A 17788-nucleotide genomic window follows, 5' to 3' on the forward strand; every position below is an offset into this window, starting at 1 on the left:
TTGTAAATCCAATTTATTTTCAATTGTATGCTTTCTTTTCCCCCTCAGTTTAGATATTTTCAACTATTTCAAGCTTATGTGAAACTTGAACCCCTTCATGAAACAAAATGATAAATATTTGTAGCTACTTAGAATACTCTTGTAAATTGTAAGGTTTAAAGTGTTTGTGGCAGGAAGTGTATGGCCGTAAAGCTTGTCGCTGAGGTATGGCATGAGCATACATCGACCTTCAACTCATTTCATGATACAGTGTCTATTCATCTGATGTTGCATCGACAACGTCTTTACCGTTACACATACCGTGGAGGGCAACATCACTATCATGGGGACATTGTATACTCGTAAACAGGGTGAAAGTTGACCGTTACATTGGTGGTAGAGAAAATGTTTATAGACTACCAATGGTTTTCGGAAGATGGTTTACTTCGGCCAAGTTTCTGAAGTCACCTCGTGGGTTCTAATCCCCCTGAAGTATGTCCACTGAACTTTCACGCCCCAGTAGACACAAACCAAGTGGTGATGTAACCGGCGGATTAAGAACACAAAGAGACAATATGTAGTTCTATATGGCCAAATTGTATATTCAACTTGAAACACTTTCTTTCTGAAGTCCCAGGCTTTGTTGGCGCGATCTATTGTGCAGCAGTCTCTGGCTTAGACTTGTTTTCTTGCTCAGAGCACGATCGGTGGGCGAAAACAATAGAGTCAACGTCTGAATGAATGAAAGAGCTTTTAAGCGGCTGGAATGTGATGATTGGTGAATCAAGGTAGTGACATCCGCCAGAGAATGTCCTTGACAGTTATGTGCTACATTTTCAGAAGGTAAAGTCAAGGTTAATTGGCAATATTGTTGGGTACAATGAGCCTTAACGGGCATCACGTCTCGTGTGAGTTATCGTTGTTATTCTGTTGATTGAACAAATTAATAACAAATTTAACCAAATCGAAAATGGATGCAAGGCATAGGTTTTTTGGTACTCGTAACACAGGGTCAATATGATCAAACTGCAAGTGTGATTGTCTACGCTTCGGGTAGAGAAAGTATACAACCATGGTTGATAGTGGCTAAAAATGAAACAAACAAGAAACTGTTATTCGATGGTGATATATTCGATTCGGGTATCAGTTGTGTTTTGAACCTTAACTTTGCACTGTTTCGGCGACCGTTTTCACCCAAGTAACGTTTTGATAACGTTAATAATTTGTTTTATCAAATCTAATTTTCATCTGTATACCATCTTTAGCTCGGCAGTTTGTTACAGTGGGATGCGAAACAAGTCATAGATGCTGATTAAAATGCAACTTACTGGTGATGGAGAACTTCCTCCAAGTACGAAGTTGAAAATAGGGAAACCCCGCTCATGATGTACACGCCTGAGAGACAGACAGGTGTTGATTGGTTGGACCTCTTTGGTGACATTGTTGTATGGTACTCATTGGGTATCGCACGATTCGGGTTCGATCCACATTCTTCCAAATACATAACACTGCTAATTAATTGGACTTTTAAGTGAGTGAGTTGGGTTTCACTTCGCTTTGAACAGTATTCTAGTACTCTCGAAATGTCGACCTTGTGATAGCCACCTATAGTGAAACTAGCAGTGTCGGTATCTAACACAGTTTGACCAACAACCAATGAAATGTTATACCTAAGCTTCCGAAACACCTTTATAGTTATTATCATGAATATGGATGTAACCAAAAGTCAATACAATACGGCATATATGGGTTAAAACCAGTTGATGTCAATCGCCAACATCTACCCCACCTCTCAACGAACCCCACCCCCTGAACCCCACGATGTGACCCTGGTACTATACCGGAAGATGCTGACCTCAATCAGTGTGGTGGAGGGGCGAGGTGTGTGTGTGTGTGTGTGTGCGTGCGTGCGTGCATGCATGCGTGTTTATGTGACAGTGTGAATACGTTCGTGTATGTGTAAGTGTGTGTGTGTAAGTGTGTGTGTGTGTGTGTGTGTGTGTGTGTGTGTGTGTGTGTGTGTGTGTGTGTGTGTGTGTGTGTGTGTGTGTGTCAGTGTGTACATGGGCCAGTGTGTGCTTTTATGACATTGTACAGTGCACCTTTACATATTTACTTTTGTCTCCGCATTATAAAAAAATAAAATGTCAAAATTAGCCTGAACTTTACAAGTGAGACGGCTTTCATCCTTGAGTCCTCTCTTCGGAAAACCACAGGCTAGTTGTAGCTTGTTAACACCACTAGAGACACGTTCGGTGAGATTCTTCTCTTGTGTGTATACCGATGGCTGTGTGTCACGACCCAACAGGAATTGCCCTCCGCTTCAGACCTTTTCACGGATTTACTAACAAGTGCCCGTCCACCATATTGACTAATTTCATTGTTGGTACATGGCAGTGTTAACCAGTGGGGGCTGTGTTAGTCTGGCTAATCATAGCCGTGCTATAGAACTGAGAAGTCATTTTGGGGTCATAACTGTGCCGTATGTACCTAATTAACGCTCAGGTAACAAAAGGTATTGTTGGGCTGATTGTTGGAAATCTTCCGAGCGTTATACAGTATTACCTTATTTCAGAGTTGCATAATTTCCTTGTAAAATATTTCTATTATAACAACGTTAACATCTCGGGTTACCTGCGAAATCTATCTGTAGAGTCGCGAAATCTTACTTTGTACAGGTATAAATTACCTTTCTTATTTACTCACGTACCAGATAGTTTTCGTGAATACAGATAGAATTATAATGGCATTTCTAATGCCAAAATTGTGTCCCTTCATGATACAAAATCGACTCTAGAAAAAAAACCGGAATAGGAAAATATCGAGAAACAAATTTATCAACTACAATTTACACGTTTAAATGCAAATCACTTTGCATTACGCATCTCTTTGGAAACCGCTTTTGTGGTCCTTAAACTGTGAATCTCCCAGTTCAGCAGAGTCTCCACGTAATCAGGAGCCGGTGGTAGCGGCAGTGACGTAGGAATCGACAACCACGGGGACCTACTGCTCCGAGGCAATATAATAATTTCTTAATTTTAAAGAGAAAATTGGTGTTAGTCATATTTGACCGCAGAGAAAGCCGGAGCTCAGCAAGGGAGAGACACGAATGAATTATTCGCCACGGGAGATTCCAAGCCACAAATATTCAGTGATTGGCGCTAATAGTTTGTTATTTGCTGATTTCATGACGCTGGGTCGTGTTCTGAAGAAGACAGTTCGGAAGCTTGGAGGTCACATGTCTGTGCCAGCCCTGACGATCAACAGAGCCGCGAATTAACGACCTCTAGGACGCTTTCATGCTTTAGGTGGACGCAAGGTCGAGATTAGCCTAGAAGCGCTACGGTTATTATGTTTACGGTCTGTGGCTCTCACACTCACGAGTATTATTTCATAAACACGATACATTCGGATTATTACCACCATAAAACGCCAGCGTTATCACGTTATCGCCTCAAACGTCTAATGTGTGTGTAGGGACACTGTGTGTGGAGACAGTGTGTGTCGACACGGGTGTCTGTAAAATGTATCTATCCACCAGTTGTTTTCAACTGAAACTAAGGAAAAAATATCAAAACATTTTCCAGACATACTTTACAGACGCTTAAAAAACTAGTGTTAAAATTCTGCTGCTTTTAAACCGTGTTACTGCACTTCATTCAAATTTCAATCTTTGTATAAATACCGATCAAGCTGATTTGCGTGTTTTGTTCATTGCCGCTAAAGTTCACCGTGTAGACAAACACAGCGACGGAGGTAGAAATGTTACGACTTTGGGAAATGTTGTTTGTTAGGGTATAGTGGCGCGGTTTGGGGATGTGATTGCGAACAACCAGAAAGGATCATCGCGTTTACCGCAGAACTTTGTTTTGGGATCATCACGTTAACAGGGGATTTAAAAAGTTGGATCGCTGTGCGAATTATGCCACGAAATAATGCATGTCTGCATTTTACAGCGTTTAATTTGTCTGGGTCAAAAGAAGTTTAATAAAAAGCAAGGATCATTCTCTTTGTATACTTAAACGACTAATGCGAGTGGGAATAAGGGGGTAATGTATTCGGCAACAATGACATGTAAGGAATGAATTAATTCACCAGGTGTGATTCAGCATTCTAACTCTTTTGTTACAAACAATATATGATTTGCAACGCAGTAGAGATAGCAGACATTGACAGAGTTAAATAAAATAACAAAATGCTGGATTTGGATGAAGTGAACTCGAAACTTGCATCCCTGAATATGCGCTACGGCCGTTGTGGTTCTCTAATCACTGAATATTTTTATATACATACAACTGATCAAGATGCGTTCAATTTGCATTCTCTGCTCCCTGGGGAGTATTCATTATCATGGGATTTTCACACAGCCAGATCACTGGGGAATAGACACTTATACATGCTTATACAGGCAGATCTATTAATCGTTACAAAACCTGTCCCATTTAGGTCTGTTGAATAATACAATTAAAGGTTGATTCTAAACCATTTTAACTATTATAGTTCCCGATCAATATAGTTATAGTCTGTGTAATGAGCGCTGTTATACAGTTAACAAAAAACCTTTTGATCAAATAGTTTAAATTTCTAATGAGACCTTGATAAAAACCTGTTTTGCAATACTTTTGAGAAAGTATATTGGGCGATACGACGGTCAGTGTTTTGTAAATTTGATCTGTCAGTCTCTTAGGAATTGACTGAACGGATATCTTGACATCGACAATCTCCTCTTGGCCAGGTGACCCGACATTTTCAAGCTAACCTACGGGGATTCTCCAAATGGGAAATGCACGCTGCTTTCTTAATCGCTTTCTGTAACAGAACAAAATAGTGAATAACAATAAACAAAAGTTCCATTTATCCAGACGGATGATACAGCGATCACACGAAGTAGGGCCCCACTTAGGGGTGAAACAAAGCTATTGCCGTAACAACTTTCTTGCTAAGCATTCCGTCGTTGACTGGCGGAGCTAAGCTCTTAGACAATTGAACAATAGTTCCCTAATAGTATACAAACACCCCGTGCAAATACGGGCATTGCGGGCTGGTTAGAAATGGCTTTGTTGAAATCAGCTGACAGGAATGCAGTATGATCCACCGCGGGAAAGGTAAGTTTCCCTGCACCGTAGGGAACGCTGTTTCACCTGTGTGGGAGGAGCGGAGCTTTAGGCGTGAGTGCTGTCTCCGGAGGTCTCAGGTGGGGAATAAAATAAAATGGTATATACACATGTAACAGTTCCATTTTGTTATATGTGCGGCTGTTGCAAGATGCTGAACGCGAATTTGGCAATTACTAGGGCGGCAAAGGAGGTATTGTGGTTGAATAGCCAAACTGGGCGACACGCTACTACAGACTGATAGAAGACAGATTGCAAGTGGGAGTAGCAGTACGGACGTAACGCCGGTTTAATAAGTATATCAGTTATGTCACAGGTTATGTGTCAGCCAATTGTTAAGCCGAAATGGCGTAGACGGTAGACTTTATCAAGTCTTTGATAGGCATTTAGAAGTTAGGAGAACATGGACATGAAACTTTAATGGATAACAACTTCTTTATTGTCTGCAACAACGTGTGAAGGCTACGTCTTGCGCCTTATGTATTCACCCGATGAAGGCGCAAGGAGCCCTGACAACAAACACGTTGTTATCCATAAAAGAGTTTCATGTCTAGACTTAGTGTGGTAAAACCTACGGGTGGGGTGCTGAATTACTAAAGAATAATATTTTGGGCGAATCTTGGATTCGAACCCATGGCCAACGGATCCTGACAGCTCAGGGAGGCACTTTTTTACAGTGAGCTTCAGTGCCTCAGACCACTATGTCCCACGGCGAGGTTTTCAAGAGGATGCACGGACCTTTGCTTCTTTATTGGTTTACCAGTAGACATGAAGTGGTGTTAATACTCTTCTAAACACTATACTGTGAGGATCTGGTGGCTTCGATGTGTAGCTCGTTATGTTCCCTAGCTACCCCAAAGATGTTCATACTATCAACCACTTGGTCTTACCCACATTGGATCAATTAGAGGCCGGCGTCATGTAATTTGCGGTGCAAACTCAAAACGTATCACACACGCTTGCTCCACGGCAAACTACAACGAATATTCTCAGTATTCGTGATGAATGAAACCCATGAAAGTCCAGGATAGAAATGCTTGTAAGAGGCGACTAACGGGATCGGGGGGTACAGCTCTCTGATTTGGTTGATGTATGTCATCGCGTCCCTATTGCGTAGATCGATGCTCATGATGTCAATCACTTTATTGTCTGGTCAAGACTCGATTAATTACAGATCGCCGTCATATGGCTGGAATATTGCAGCGGCGAAAACAAACAAACAAACAAACATGATTCACTAGTGTGACTTTCCTGAAAGTAATTGTCATGCAATGATTACCCAGTGCTTCAGCTTTATTCATGATTGCATACAATGACCAGGTGGTTGGTTTGGCACAAGAATAGTTTCTGCCTCATGTCGGGGTATATTCCAGCGGATATGGCGCTACCGAGCGCACCCTCTAAACGTTTCAGCATATAAGGTTATTTACGAGGTATGATATATGAGGTGCGGACCCGTGAGCTGGTATTATCACGATTTTCATATTTGTCACTGAGGGTGATCTATCATTTTAAACAGAGTCAGTCACTTGCTGCATATGGATAAGTTTACTAAGATAACCCAGAGGTCGCCGATTCTCAACCGATCTGAGATCATTGGGGAGAATGTGGGACACCTTAAAGAAGCCCCATCACAATATGGTGGCCTGGCGCACGGATAGGGCTGGTTTGTGGGTTGGGGGGGGGGGGGGGGGGGGGGGGGGGGGAGATCTGCCAACTGTGTCACAATTCCTGCTTATGTTCGCATCTGTCAACACCATCATCTGTGAGAATGCGAAATGATTCATTTCTGTCAGATAATGATGACATGTATTATTAACAGCAATATCATGATAATATGTAGAATCAATTTCAATGATAATAATAATAATAATAATAATAATAATAATAATAATAATAATAATGATGATGATGGTGATGATTTGATTAGGCAGCGCTTCCTGGGAGAAGTCCTATTCGCTGTCTGGGATAATAATAATAATAACTGACAAAATGTGGGGCCCTCTTATACAAATATTGGGGTATTAGAACGTTTGAAATGGACACAGTGCAACAATTACCCAGGAGAATAAAAAAAACATACTCTTGGGGGTGATTAAATATGATTATTTTAATTTCACGCCTTCGCAGTAAAACCCATTGAAACTATCAAAGTTAAATTATCATGAACAAAAGATTCGATTTCACGATATTTGCCCCATTCAGCATGTCAACATAAAGACGTTTTACTTGATGTGCGAGCTAATAAATCATGCATTTGAGGGTAAAATACAACCCGAAATCCTATCATGTAAATATTTGAGAACGTGAATATGTTCAGGAAGTGAGACCAGCCCTGACTGTTCGCCATGTTCATTTGAAAACAATTTAGGTAGGATATTATCGATATTTATATCAATAGATGCATCTTTTTATTGAGTTGTGACGCCAGTATAAAACAAAAATCAACAACCCAGTCTTACGTAATGGCCGCTCATTCCCTGTTTGTCGTTCGTTCAGGTAAGGGTATGTTTAAGTCGATATACTTAAGGCGGATAGCGACAATCAAGTCAGACCGAGTCTGACGTTATGTTATATCATGTTACACCGCGTTCAAACATGTGAAGAGCCGCACTTATTTTGCCGATTTGTTTAGTATTAAAGGTGCTTACGCAGTTATCGAACTTTCAATGGAACTCTTTTGCCTTAAAAGAGAATTATTTACCACCAGTCTTGAGTCAATATTAGGGTTTGTCTGGGCGGAAAACAAAGAAATTGCAACTTTTCAACTTTTGTCCGAGTTGGGACGACGTTTCGGGAACAGCACAATAACGTTGGTATTTAGAGCTACTCTTAACCGGGTAGGATTACAATTGAGCACTCAGTCCCCGGGTGCTTTCTGAAGAACTCCAACGGGTAATACAGAAGACTGTACCGTCACCTGGTAAAGGAAAATTGTCAATAACATAAGTTTCTCCCTCTTGAACGACTGGAGATTATCTCCTCTTTTACTTACCTGAAAAACTCACTATTTAATAACGCTGAAACTTGATAATACCTGAATGTGGGAGTCTTTTGACAGAAATAAGTCAGCGTCTGGCTCTGTTTGTGCTCCAGAAAACTGCCACTGAATAAAAATGAGGGATTTACTGACTAATACACTAGCCAAGAAATTGCTTTACACGCTTCGAACATGCTCCTTTAAATGTGTTCCTTACAGCTAACGGTGACTGGTCGGCGAAAGTGCTTTGATCTTTCAGTATTCCATATTTAGTCATTCTCTACCGAATTTGAATTTCTTTTGCCTTCATGCTGATCCGATTCTTATGTCGCCATATGTTACTGTTATTGTGAGAGGATTAGGCCACAGCACCCGATCTAAAGTAATCATTAGTTAGGGATTCTATTTTGAGAATGATTCCAAATAAACCGGTCCGCTTCGTCCGACCGAAATAAAGACAGACTTTCGTGCTGTATTACGAGCTGGTGAAATATAGATGTTATGTAAACGTTCGTGAACGATGGTTGTGAGTGAGATATGTTATAGACTTCTGTGGTGAGATATACTGCATCATCACGGGGTTTTATATACTGGAGTTGCTGCATCTTACTAGTTTGATGAGATATGTTCAGCTTGGTACTCTTGTGTGTGCATCTTCAAGTAGCGATTAATCAAAATAACTGCAAATTGATTAGAGAGAGAATGACCATGTAATCGAACACGAATTTGACCCCATCAATCTTAGTTTGTTGAAACTGAATTATATGAATATTGTAAGTGTAAATTAAACATTTAACGTCTCATCGGCATCATTTCAGCCGTATATCGACGAGAACAAGTTATGGATTTAAAAAAACCATGTATCAACACATCAAATTCACCTTTAAAGGCGATCTGTCAAACATTCTTTCCTTGAACGGCAACATAGAATGATACGTCGAAAAGATTATTATTATTGGTATTATTATTATTATTATTATTATTATTATTATTATTATTATTATTAAATGCAACAAAGAGGATTCGGATGATCCTGGCACAGTCAGGCTTGTTAGGCCCATGATTGCTTTAGGGCCCCTACCCATTTTACACGCAGCCCAGACAGAGAATGGGACTTCTCCCAGAAAGCGCGGCCTAGTCGAACCCACCCAGAACTTTTCGGAGAATGTAAAGACTCCCCAACACTGCAGTCCTCTGCATTACCCAGATTGTCAGAAGGGCTATATTCTTGGTAGCAAACCCGGGTACTCTCCCAATGTCAGTCAACAGATTGGGAGGAACCAAACCTAAGGCACCAAGAACAATGGGGAGTCGGACAATTATTATTATTATTATTATTATTATTATTATTATTACGTTTAAGAAATAACAGAAAACAAAGGTACGAGAATCTCCGGCTTCTAAATACTCATCAACGACTTATAGGCAATATCTTATTGAACAAATGTTCAGAATGTGAGGTATACAAACAGCGTGATGGGATGACTACTGTGCAGCCAATGATGTTCGCCCTGTTTGACGAGTGGATGGATACGACGGTTTAATCAGTATTAAACAACCTCAAACCTACCCTCCGTGATACATACCACAACACCATCAGTGTTTATGTACAATGAAACACACGGATGCGTGAAAATTTGTTTTGAAAACAGGAAAAAGAGGGATTGCTATTTGCTTTTGATATATGTGTCGTCCTGTATACACAGAGGAAATTATTCCTACAGGGGAGGGGGGCAGTTTGAATAGAGCTTATAATTGGGGGAAATGTTCGTACATAATCATTACGCTGTGAGAACAGCCTAGATTTGTGGAATCTTTAGTAAAGAGAAAAACACGCTTATCAAAATATACGGACATTCTCGCACCCTGGCACCAGCCTGGCTACTACTTTGCGCGTTATGTATAAGTCCTAACTTATTCTCATATTTGGGTGGTTTAGCGTGATCACTTAACTCCTGTACTGGGTGGTGAATATCACCATACAAATGACTGAGAGAAAGTTTGAGTATTAAACGACTTCAATGAATGTTTTCAATTTCAAAGATTCGTCTCTATATGTCTGCGTCAATGATCTTTCCCGCACAAAGATTTATCTTTATAGCATTGCCACGAACTAAAATGTTTTATTCCAACTTGTACTGTGCAGGATATGAAACTGGTATATATTATTCAGTTAAACAACTTAACCAAGAGGAACACTCCCGTCGCTACTTATAAGTTTCTTCTATTCTACGAAATTTCACTAGTTACTTTGACCATGCTTCATAAAATTGACAACTAACATAATTTTACTGAATCTGATTCACATTTACTTTTATTGTATCATTTCATTGACAATATTGCTAGGCAGGCAGTTTTGTGAAAATTGTATCGACTAGGTAGTATCGACATTATCACTCTTGTGGCAATATTTGACAATAGAGGTGAATGTGAGAATGATCTTTGACCATCCCCAAGAAAGAAAATCTGACATGCCAAGGCAATGAGTGAGTAATAGTTACATGGCTCTCCTTTGGGATCAACTCGGGGAGATTTTGCCAATAACCCTGCTATATTATGACCCTCTCGAGTCTCCGTATCTTTATTGCCGGGCTCTTAGCCAATCAAAACTCATCATAAAGCATGGGGAAGAGAGGGCGAAAATATGGAAAGTACGAAACTGTGGCTGGCAACATGACTGGTCATTTAAGGGGATAAAGTTGATCAGTTGGTAGCAGTTTCGTAAATTAAGCTCAATTCAGCACACAGCATTTAACATCCTCTCTACAATAAACTTAATTAAATGTGTTTTTATTTGTCTAAGTTGTTTCGGTGGGGATTGCCTCGTGAAGGTTGTCATGAACGTCTATTTCCTGTTCAGCTACGAAGCAAAATATATTAAGGGCAACTGCGCAATAGCAACTTATATCGAGAATATCACCAGACACTAGTGAAAAGTTATATTGACAATATCACCAGGCACTAATGAATAGATATATCGACAATATCACCAGGCACCAGTGAAAAGTTATGTTGACAATATCACCAGGCACTAGTGAATAGATAAATCGACAATGTAACCAGGCACTAGTGAATACATATATCGACATTGTCACCAGGCACTAGTGAATAGATATATCGACAATATCACAGGCACTAGTGAATACATATATCGACATTATCACCAGGCACTAGTGAATAGATATATCGACAATATCACCAGGCACCAGTGAATAGATATATCAACAATATCACCATGCACAAGTGAATAGATATATCGACAATATCACCAGGCACTAGTGAATACATATATCGACAATATCACCAGGCACTAGTGAATAGACATATCGACAATATCACCAGGTACTATTGAAAAGTTATGTTCACAATATCTCCAGGCACTAGTAAAATGTTATATTCACAATATCACCAGGCACTAGTAAAAAGTTATATTCACAATATCACCAGGCACTAGTGTAAAGTTATATTGACAATATGACCAGGCGCAAACATGAACTTCTAGTCATCAGAAAACCAGATTATAATATTAACTTACATTCACCCTATAACCAGTCACTAATATTAACTTTTATTCACTATATAACCAGGCACTAATGTTAACATATTTACCTGAGAACCAGGCACTAATATAAGCTTATATTCATCAGAGTACCAGGCACTAATATTAACATATATTCACCATAGAAACAGTGAAATTGTCATGTCGGTTAACACTGCAAATGTTCCAACAAAGTTTCCATAAATCAGCACCTTAACACTTTTCTTCATCATCAGTGAAATTATCAGGTCGGTTAACATTGCAAATGTTCCAGCAAAGTTTCCATAAATCAGCACCTTAACACTTTTCTTCATTATCAGTGAAATTGTCAGGTCGGTTAACATTGCAAATGTTCCAGCAAAGTTTCCACAAATCAGCACCTTAACACTATTCTTCATCTTCAGTGAAATTGTCATGTCGGTTTTCATTCAAAAGTTCCCACAAAACTCCATCATTAACATAAAACTACCTGCCGGAAAGTAGATAAACTATTCTTGCCGAAAACCATGCGATCGTGACAATCGTGGACTGTCCGGCATGTTCGCCCATCGTTAGGTCATTAACATCACCTTGTAAGCCCCGAGTTGACAGTTATTTAAACCAATTGTGCTCGGGGAATAAACCTACTTTGAGTGGTGATTTGTCTAAGGTTTACAGAGTATCACATAGACGGAGAACCTACAAACATGAGGGGACGGCGGGGGAAGTAGACGCTGAAATAGACAACAGTTGGCTCTTGAGTCGCTGGAGTTGTAAACACGGTACAGTGGGTGATTGGGTTGTGGGAAAACAAAGACCCTTATCTCCTGGACCTTTGCGTCAAAGATTGGATCGGTCTCATTCATTCACAGTCGAACTGTGCCATTGTGACATGTCAGTAGAACATATTCACCTAATGGTCACGCCGAACACTCGGGGTTCGATTCTAGTCATGGTTCTAATTATTCTTGATCCCCGATGTGTTATGGCTAGAATCATGATTAAACCGTACGGTACAAAGGCCAAACTCTCTCTCGCACATCTGCACCATTTTTGCCAAACTCACTCACTGACTTATCACTCACTCACTCATTCATGTTAATGTGTCGTACTACTAATAAATAATTAATTTAGGCTATGTATTTATATTTAATTGTCTTTAAAAAATGTAAAAAATAAATTTGTGAATATTTCAGTAATTCGTCGCAAATTATCTGTCATAATTAAACGTAGTAAAACTTGTTGCAATTAATAGAGAGGAAAAAATATGTTATATGTACATTAGACAAAACCGACTGTGTATAGACCTAGACTTGATCTATAGACCTAGACTTGACCTATAGACCTTTAAGCACATCCCTTCGTGCGTCTAGCATACTATACTTATAGCCTCTGTCCAATTTACAGTCCAAGCGAGTTTCAGTAATTTCATTCAACCCCGTTTGTTTGTCCATCAACTCCAATTGTGTGATGTAAATGAAGCCAGTAGTTACTGATTACCGCTATTACATCTCACCTTCACACAACACACTGATTACAACCTGTAGATCTAGACTGGCCACGGGCGCTGGGAAGATAACCCCTCGCGAGAAACATGTTTGCATCCAACTCAATGTCTTTACTGCTGTGTACCCTCAGTAGGGGTAACGCCCAAGAATATGGTTCCCAGTATCCCTTGCTGGTCGTGGGAACCCTCTGATGAGAGTCGGGTGACCAAGCTCTGCGACAGGTTCGGCTGATTGAGTGTCATGTTTCCCTGATAACACTAAACACATAACATGCACGTGTCCAGGTAACATAAAACATATAAGACGCTAGTGCGCAGGTAACACTAAACAGTTAACATGCACGGGTCCAGATAACACATAACATTCAACGTGCACGCGTCCAGGTAGGTGCTGGGACAGTACTAAAATTACAGCATGTACATGCTCTGACAGTACTAAACTTATAGCATGTACGTGCTCTGACAGTACTAATATTACAGCATGAACATGCTCTGACAGAACTAAACTTATAGCATGTACGTGCTCTGACAGTACTAAACTTATAGCATGTACGTGCTCTGACAGTACTAAACTTACAGCATGTACGTGCTCTGACAGTACTTAACTTACAGCATGTACGTGCTCTGACAGTACTTAACTTACAGCATGTACGTGCTCTGACAGTACTAAACTTACAGCATGTACGTGCTCTGACAGTACTTAACTTATAGCATGTACGTGCTCTGACAGCACTAAACTTATAGCATGTACGTGCTCTGACAGTACTAAACTTATAGCATGTACGTGCTCTGACAGTACTAAACTTATAGCATGTACGTGCTCTGACAGCACTAAACTTATAGCATGTACGTGCTCTGACAGTACTAAACTTACAGCATGTACGTGCTCTGACAGTACTAAACTTACAGCATGTACGTGCTCTGACAGTACTAAACTTATAGCATGTACGTGCTCTGACAGTACTAAACTTACAGCATGTACGTGCTCTGACAGTACTTAACTTACAGCATGTACGTGCTCTGACAGTACTTAACTTACAGCATGTACGTGCTCTGACAGTACTAAACTTACAGCATGTACGTGCTCTGACAGTACTTAACTTATAGCATGTACGTGCTCTGACAGCACTAAACTTATAGCATGTACGTGCTCTGACAGTACTAAACTTATAGCATGTACGTGCTCTGACAGCACTAAACTTATAGCATGTACGTGCTCTGACAGTACTAAACTTATAGCATGTACGTGCTCTGACAGTACTAAACTTACAGCATGTACGTGCTCAGACAGTACCAAACGTATAGCAGGTAAGTATACGTGACCAGGTTACACTTGATGTAACGTGTAGCATGTACGTGCTCAGACAGCACATACCCCACGACTCAAGGGTGCAGTAACGCGTCTTTCATCCAAGCCGTGGACACTGGGGGTCAAACTGAGGATTGTAAATTTGAGTTTATTGCCACTCGGTCAAAATGTCCGAATTTGTTGTTTGGCGTGTTTGCCAATTGAGAGCGCCGGCGTTGGAAGGTAGTGGGTAGAGGGCCAGACAGGACTTATCCGCGACTGTTTGAACAATAGTAGGGTCGTAAAACCCCCATTCTCTTGTTTGCATCCAAGGGGTCCTCTTTGAGAACCCGTGCAGTTCAAACATCTGCGATCTGGCTTCACTTTGTAACACAATTCCTCATTACAAGGGAGGTAATCGATGTACGGAATGTCAATTTGAAGTTTTGTTTCGGCGATTTAGCGAAAGTCACGGTATATATCCGCTACGTACGTTAAAACGTGGGTCTGACGATATCTCTGTTACGTCTTATTAATTCTCAAGCGACTTGCACTCTACTACAGCTGTGTGAGCGCAAACGAAGCTCTCGCTCGAGTGTTTACAAGCTCTGTATAGCTGTCAGACTCCTTGTTGGTAGATCTTAAACGAGACAGGCTTTATCTTCAGAAAGCGTACGGTGTTTACCACTGTAAACCAACCCAGAATTCGTGTTCCCAGTAGACATAGCTATACCAGAAACCACGCATCCTTACTTAACAACAAACACAACAGGACATTCATCTTATTTATTTGCAGAAGTCAGTGTATTTATTTATTTCAGTGTTTAATTTGACATGTGAATATTTTGTTGACATACTTTCAAAATAACGTTTTAACCAGATGAACACAAGAATTTCCGAAAAAGAAGACTCCTCTTTAAAAAAATGAATACTATGTTGAGGCTATTCGATCTTTTCTGTTTAAGAAATACAATTGAGAAATTTAAAAATACGTTATTAATATGGCTAGGCTGTGTCGTATTTGCTACAAACTGACTGAGTTAATACATTTGTTGATATGTACATGCCGCACGCCCGGACAGAAACACGCTGTTGGAAGCACGATATGTAGAGATTAGCCCCTATGTGGTTTACTCGTATACACCACATATGGGTTTGAAGGAGGTCCGTCGTGTCTTCCTCTCCAGGTTACGCTGCTATTCGTAAGGCTCTCATACGGTATACCTTGAGGCATGCCAACTAATTTAGTACAACTTCTAAATTAAAGGGAAATTTTTCATTCTCGAAAGAAATTAAAATACGCATTCGTCATCACTGAACAAGCAGCTCGTTGTTAGCTTCCGGTTAATAAAAGCAGTCGGAACAAGGCCTGAGCACTCCATGCCAATGTATCCTTACGCGTATAACGCCCTAGGTTGCCACCGCGGATCGATTTATCATGGGTAAAGGAGTGAACCGTCGTGACCTTTTTGACACTTTACAAACACGTTAATTTGGATAATAGTTGCCTTCCGATAATCGATTTGCCCCGATCCGTTTTTGCCGTTCCGGTTTTTCATGACCCCCAGGGGCATATTTAGTTACGTAATGTTGACTTTCTCGGTTGAACTTTATTAGGTTTTCTCGTTTCCTTTGGGATTCAGTGAACTTGAAAATTAACCCGACGTCTCGCATTACATGCTTTGTTGGTTTCAAATGAAAAAGCGGCTTGCCAGGATTTGAGGGAGTGAGAGCAGCGGCAGTATCAGACAATGTAATAGATTTATACAGTATTTCATTTTGCATAAGTTTTGCAAAACTGTAACAAAATAATATGCTCTCCGAATATAAGCATCTCTTAAAAAGAACATAACAGAACTGAAACGCTGAAGGGTAACTATTAATAACTTGCAATAAAAAACTGATTAGTCTTAGCTCAGTTACTTGTTATTTTAGCAAACGAAATAATAGTATATGAGAGATATGTTAAACCCGGGGCTTCTATTTAAGGAAACAGCCCAATAACATGTTCCTTTGCCATGAACAATTATCATGAAGAAGACCGACCATGACATGCTCAGCTGGAGTGTTAATGCTATATGTATGACAATGGTTGTAAATATAACTTGGTTACTGTGTTCCAAACTGGGATATATCGGGGCAACAGGGACCTAATCTCAGCCCTAAACCAGGGGCTTTAATGGCAATAACTCCAGCTGAGGAATACAATGGAAAAGAACGCGTGTTAGTCCAGGTCCGCCCCTGTTCGATTACATAGCAGCTAAATCTTCCTTTATTCTTGCACGAGGTAGCCAGACCGAGGACAGCTAAATAAAATACGGAACATAAGGTGCATTTATTTTGTCGTAAAATGTTATACGATATAAGAAAACAGCAAATGAAATCTAAATGGGATGCCTTGATGCTAGGTCAACGAGACAACACTAAATCTGTTGATAGATAAAGGGCACTAAAGTAAATAACGCATGATTGAAAGCATTTCGTTAAAATTACAAATAACTGTCCATTTATTTATTTACGTCTTAATATAGAAGAGCGTTAACCCAACACGACTTCCATTTCGCGTGTTCCTTAATAAATCAGTTCACTCAAAGATATGCATTTTTCTTGACTGTTTTCAGTGCTTATTTGTTTCTAATGAAGACTGATAATTTTTCTATTAAATGAATATCGTTATTAATGGAATGATTATAGTTTTCAACATTACATATTTGATAAGCGCCAACACAACGATACATTTAGAGCTTCGAGTGCACATAACATGATATTTCTATCCTTTGGCAATTTTGTAAAATATATAGTTGGTAATATATTCTCTTCTTAAAAAAAATATACTTTACATATTAATAATGAATTCCCTTAGTCTGTTTAATACCAAGAGTTTGACTTAGCCACACATTGACCAATGCTCCTCTCAAATCACTGGTTTACGTGCATGGTCCATCTTTGGTTGTTTTGTATAATGTGTTCTTCACAGAATTGCTACCGTGGATTATGTTTTATATTGTCATTGTTTGTTTCAGCGGTGTAAAGAAAAGCTGAACATGTTGGCGATATCGGTGATGAATCAGTGGCCTGGGGTGAAGCTGCGCGTGACTGAGGCGTGGGATGAGGATGGGACTCACTCCAAGGACTCACTGCATTATGAAGGCAGAGCCGTAGATATCACAACGTCGGATAAAGACAGAGCCAAATATGGTATGCTCGCGCGCCTCGCTGTGGAATCAGGATTTGATTGGGTCTACTACGAGTCACGGAATCACATTCATTGTTCGGTAAAGTCAGGTAAGCATTTTGTGTCACATTTAAAAAAATAAATAGTCACAGATAAAATTCGTTAACGCGACGCTCTGTAGTTGGGGTAGTGACTGGAGGGAACATGAATTACAAAGAAATAAAAGTT

General features: G+C 40.0%; 1 protein-coding gene across 3 annotated transcripts in view; it reads left to right on the forward strand.

Moving 5' to 3' along the window:
* LOC139465880 (sonic hedgehog protein-like) overlaps positions 1 to 17788 on the forward strand; it is a 154303-nt gene that overhangs the window by 118569 nt on the left and 17946 nt on the right. For all 3 annotated transcript variants that reach the window (XM_071247851.1, XM_071247853.1, XM_071247852.1), the window contains one exon: positions 17409 to 17670. In XM_071247851.1, coding sequence (XP_071103952.1) covers positions 17409 to 17670 — 262 coding nt within the window. The remainder of the gene's footprint in view (positions 1 to 17408; positions 17671 to 17788) is intronic.

This window comes from Haliotis cracherodii, unplaced genomic scaffold (genome assembly GCF_022045235.1).
Source record: "Haliotis cracherodii isolate W230 unplaced genomic scaffold, xgHalCrac1.p SCAF_18, whole genome shotgun sequence".
Taxonomy (NCBI): Eukaryota; Metazoa; Mollusca; class Gastropoda; order Lepetellida; family Haliotidae; genus Haliotis; species Haliotis cracherodii.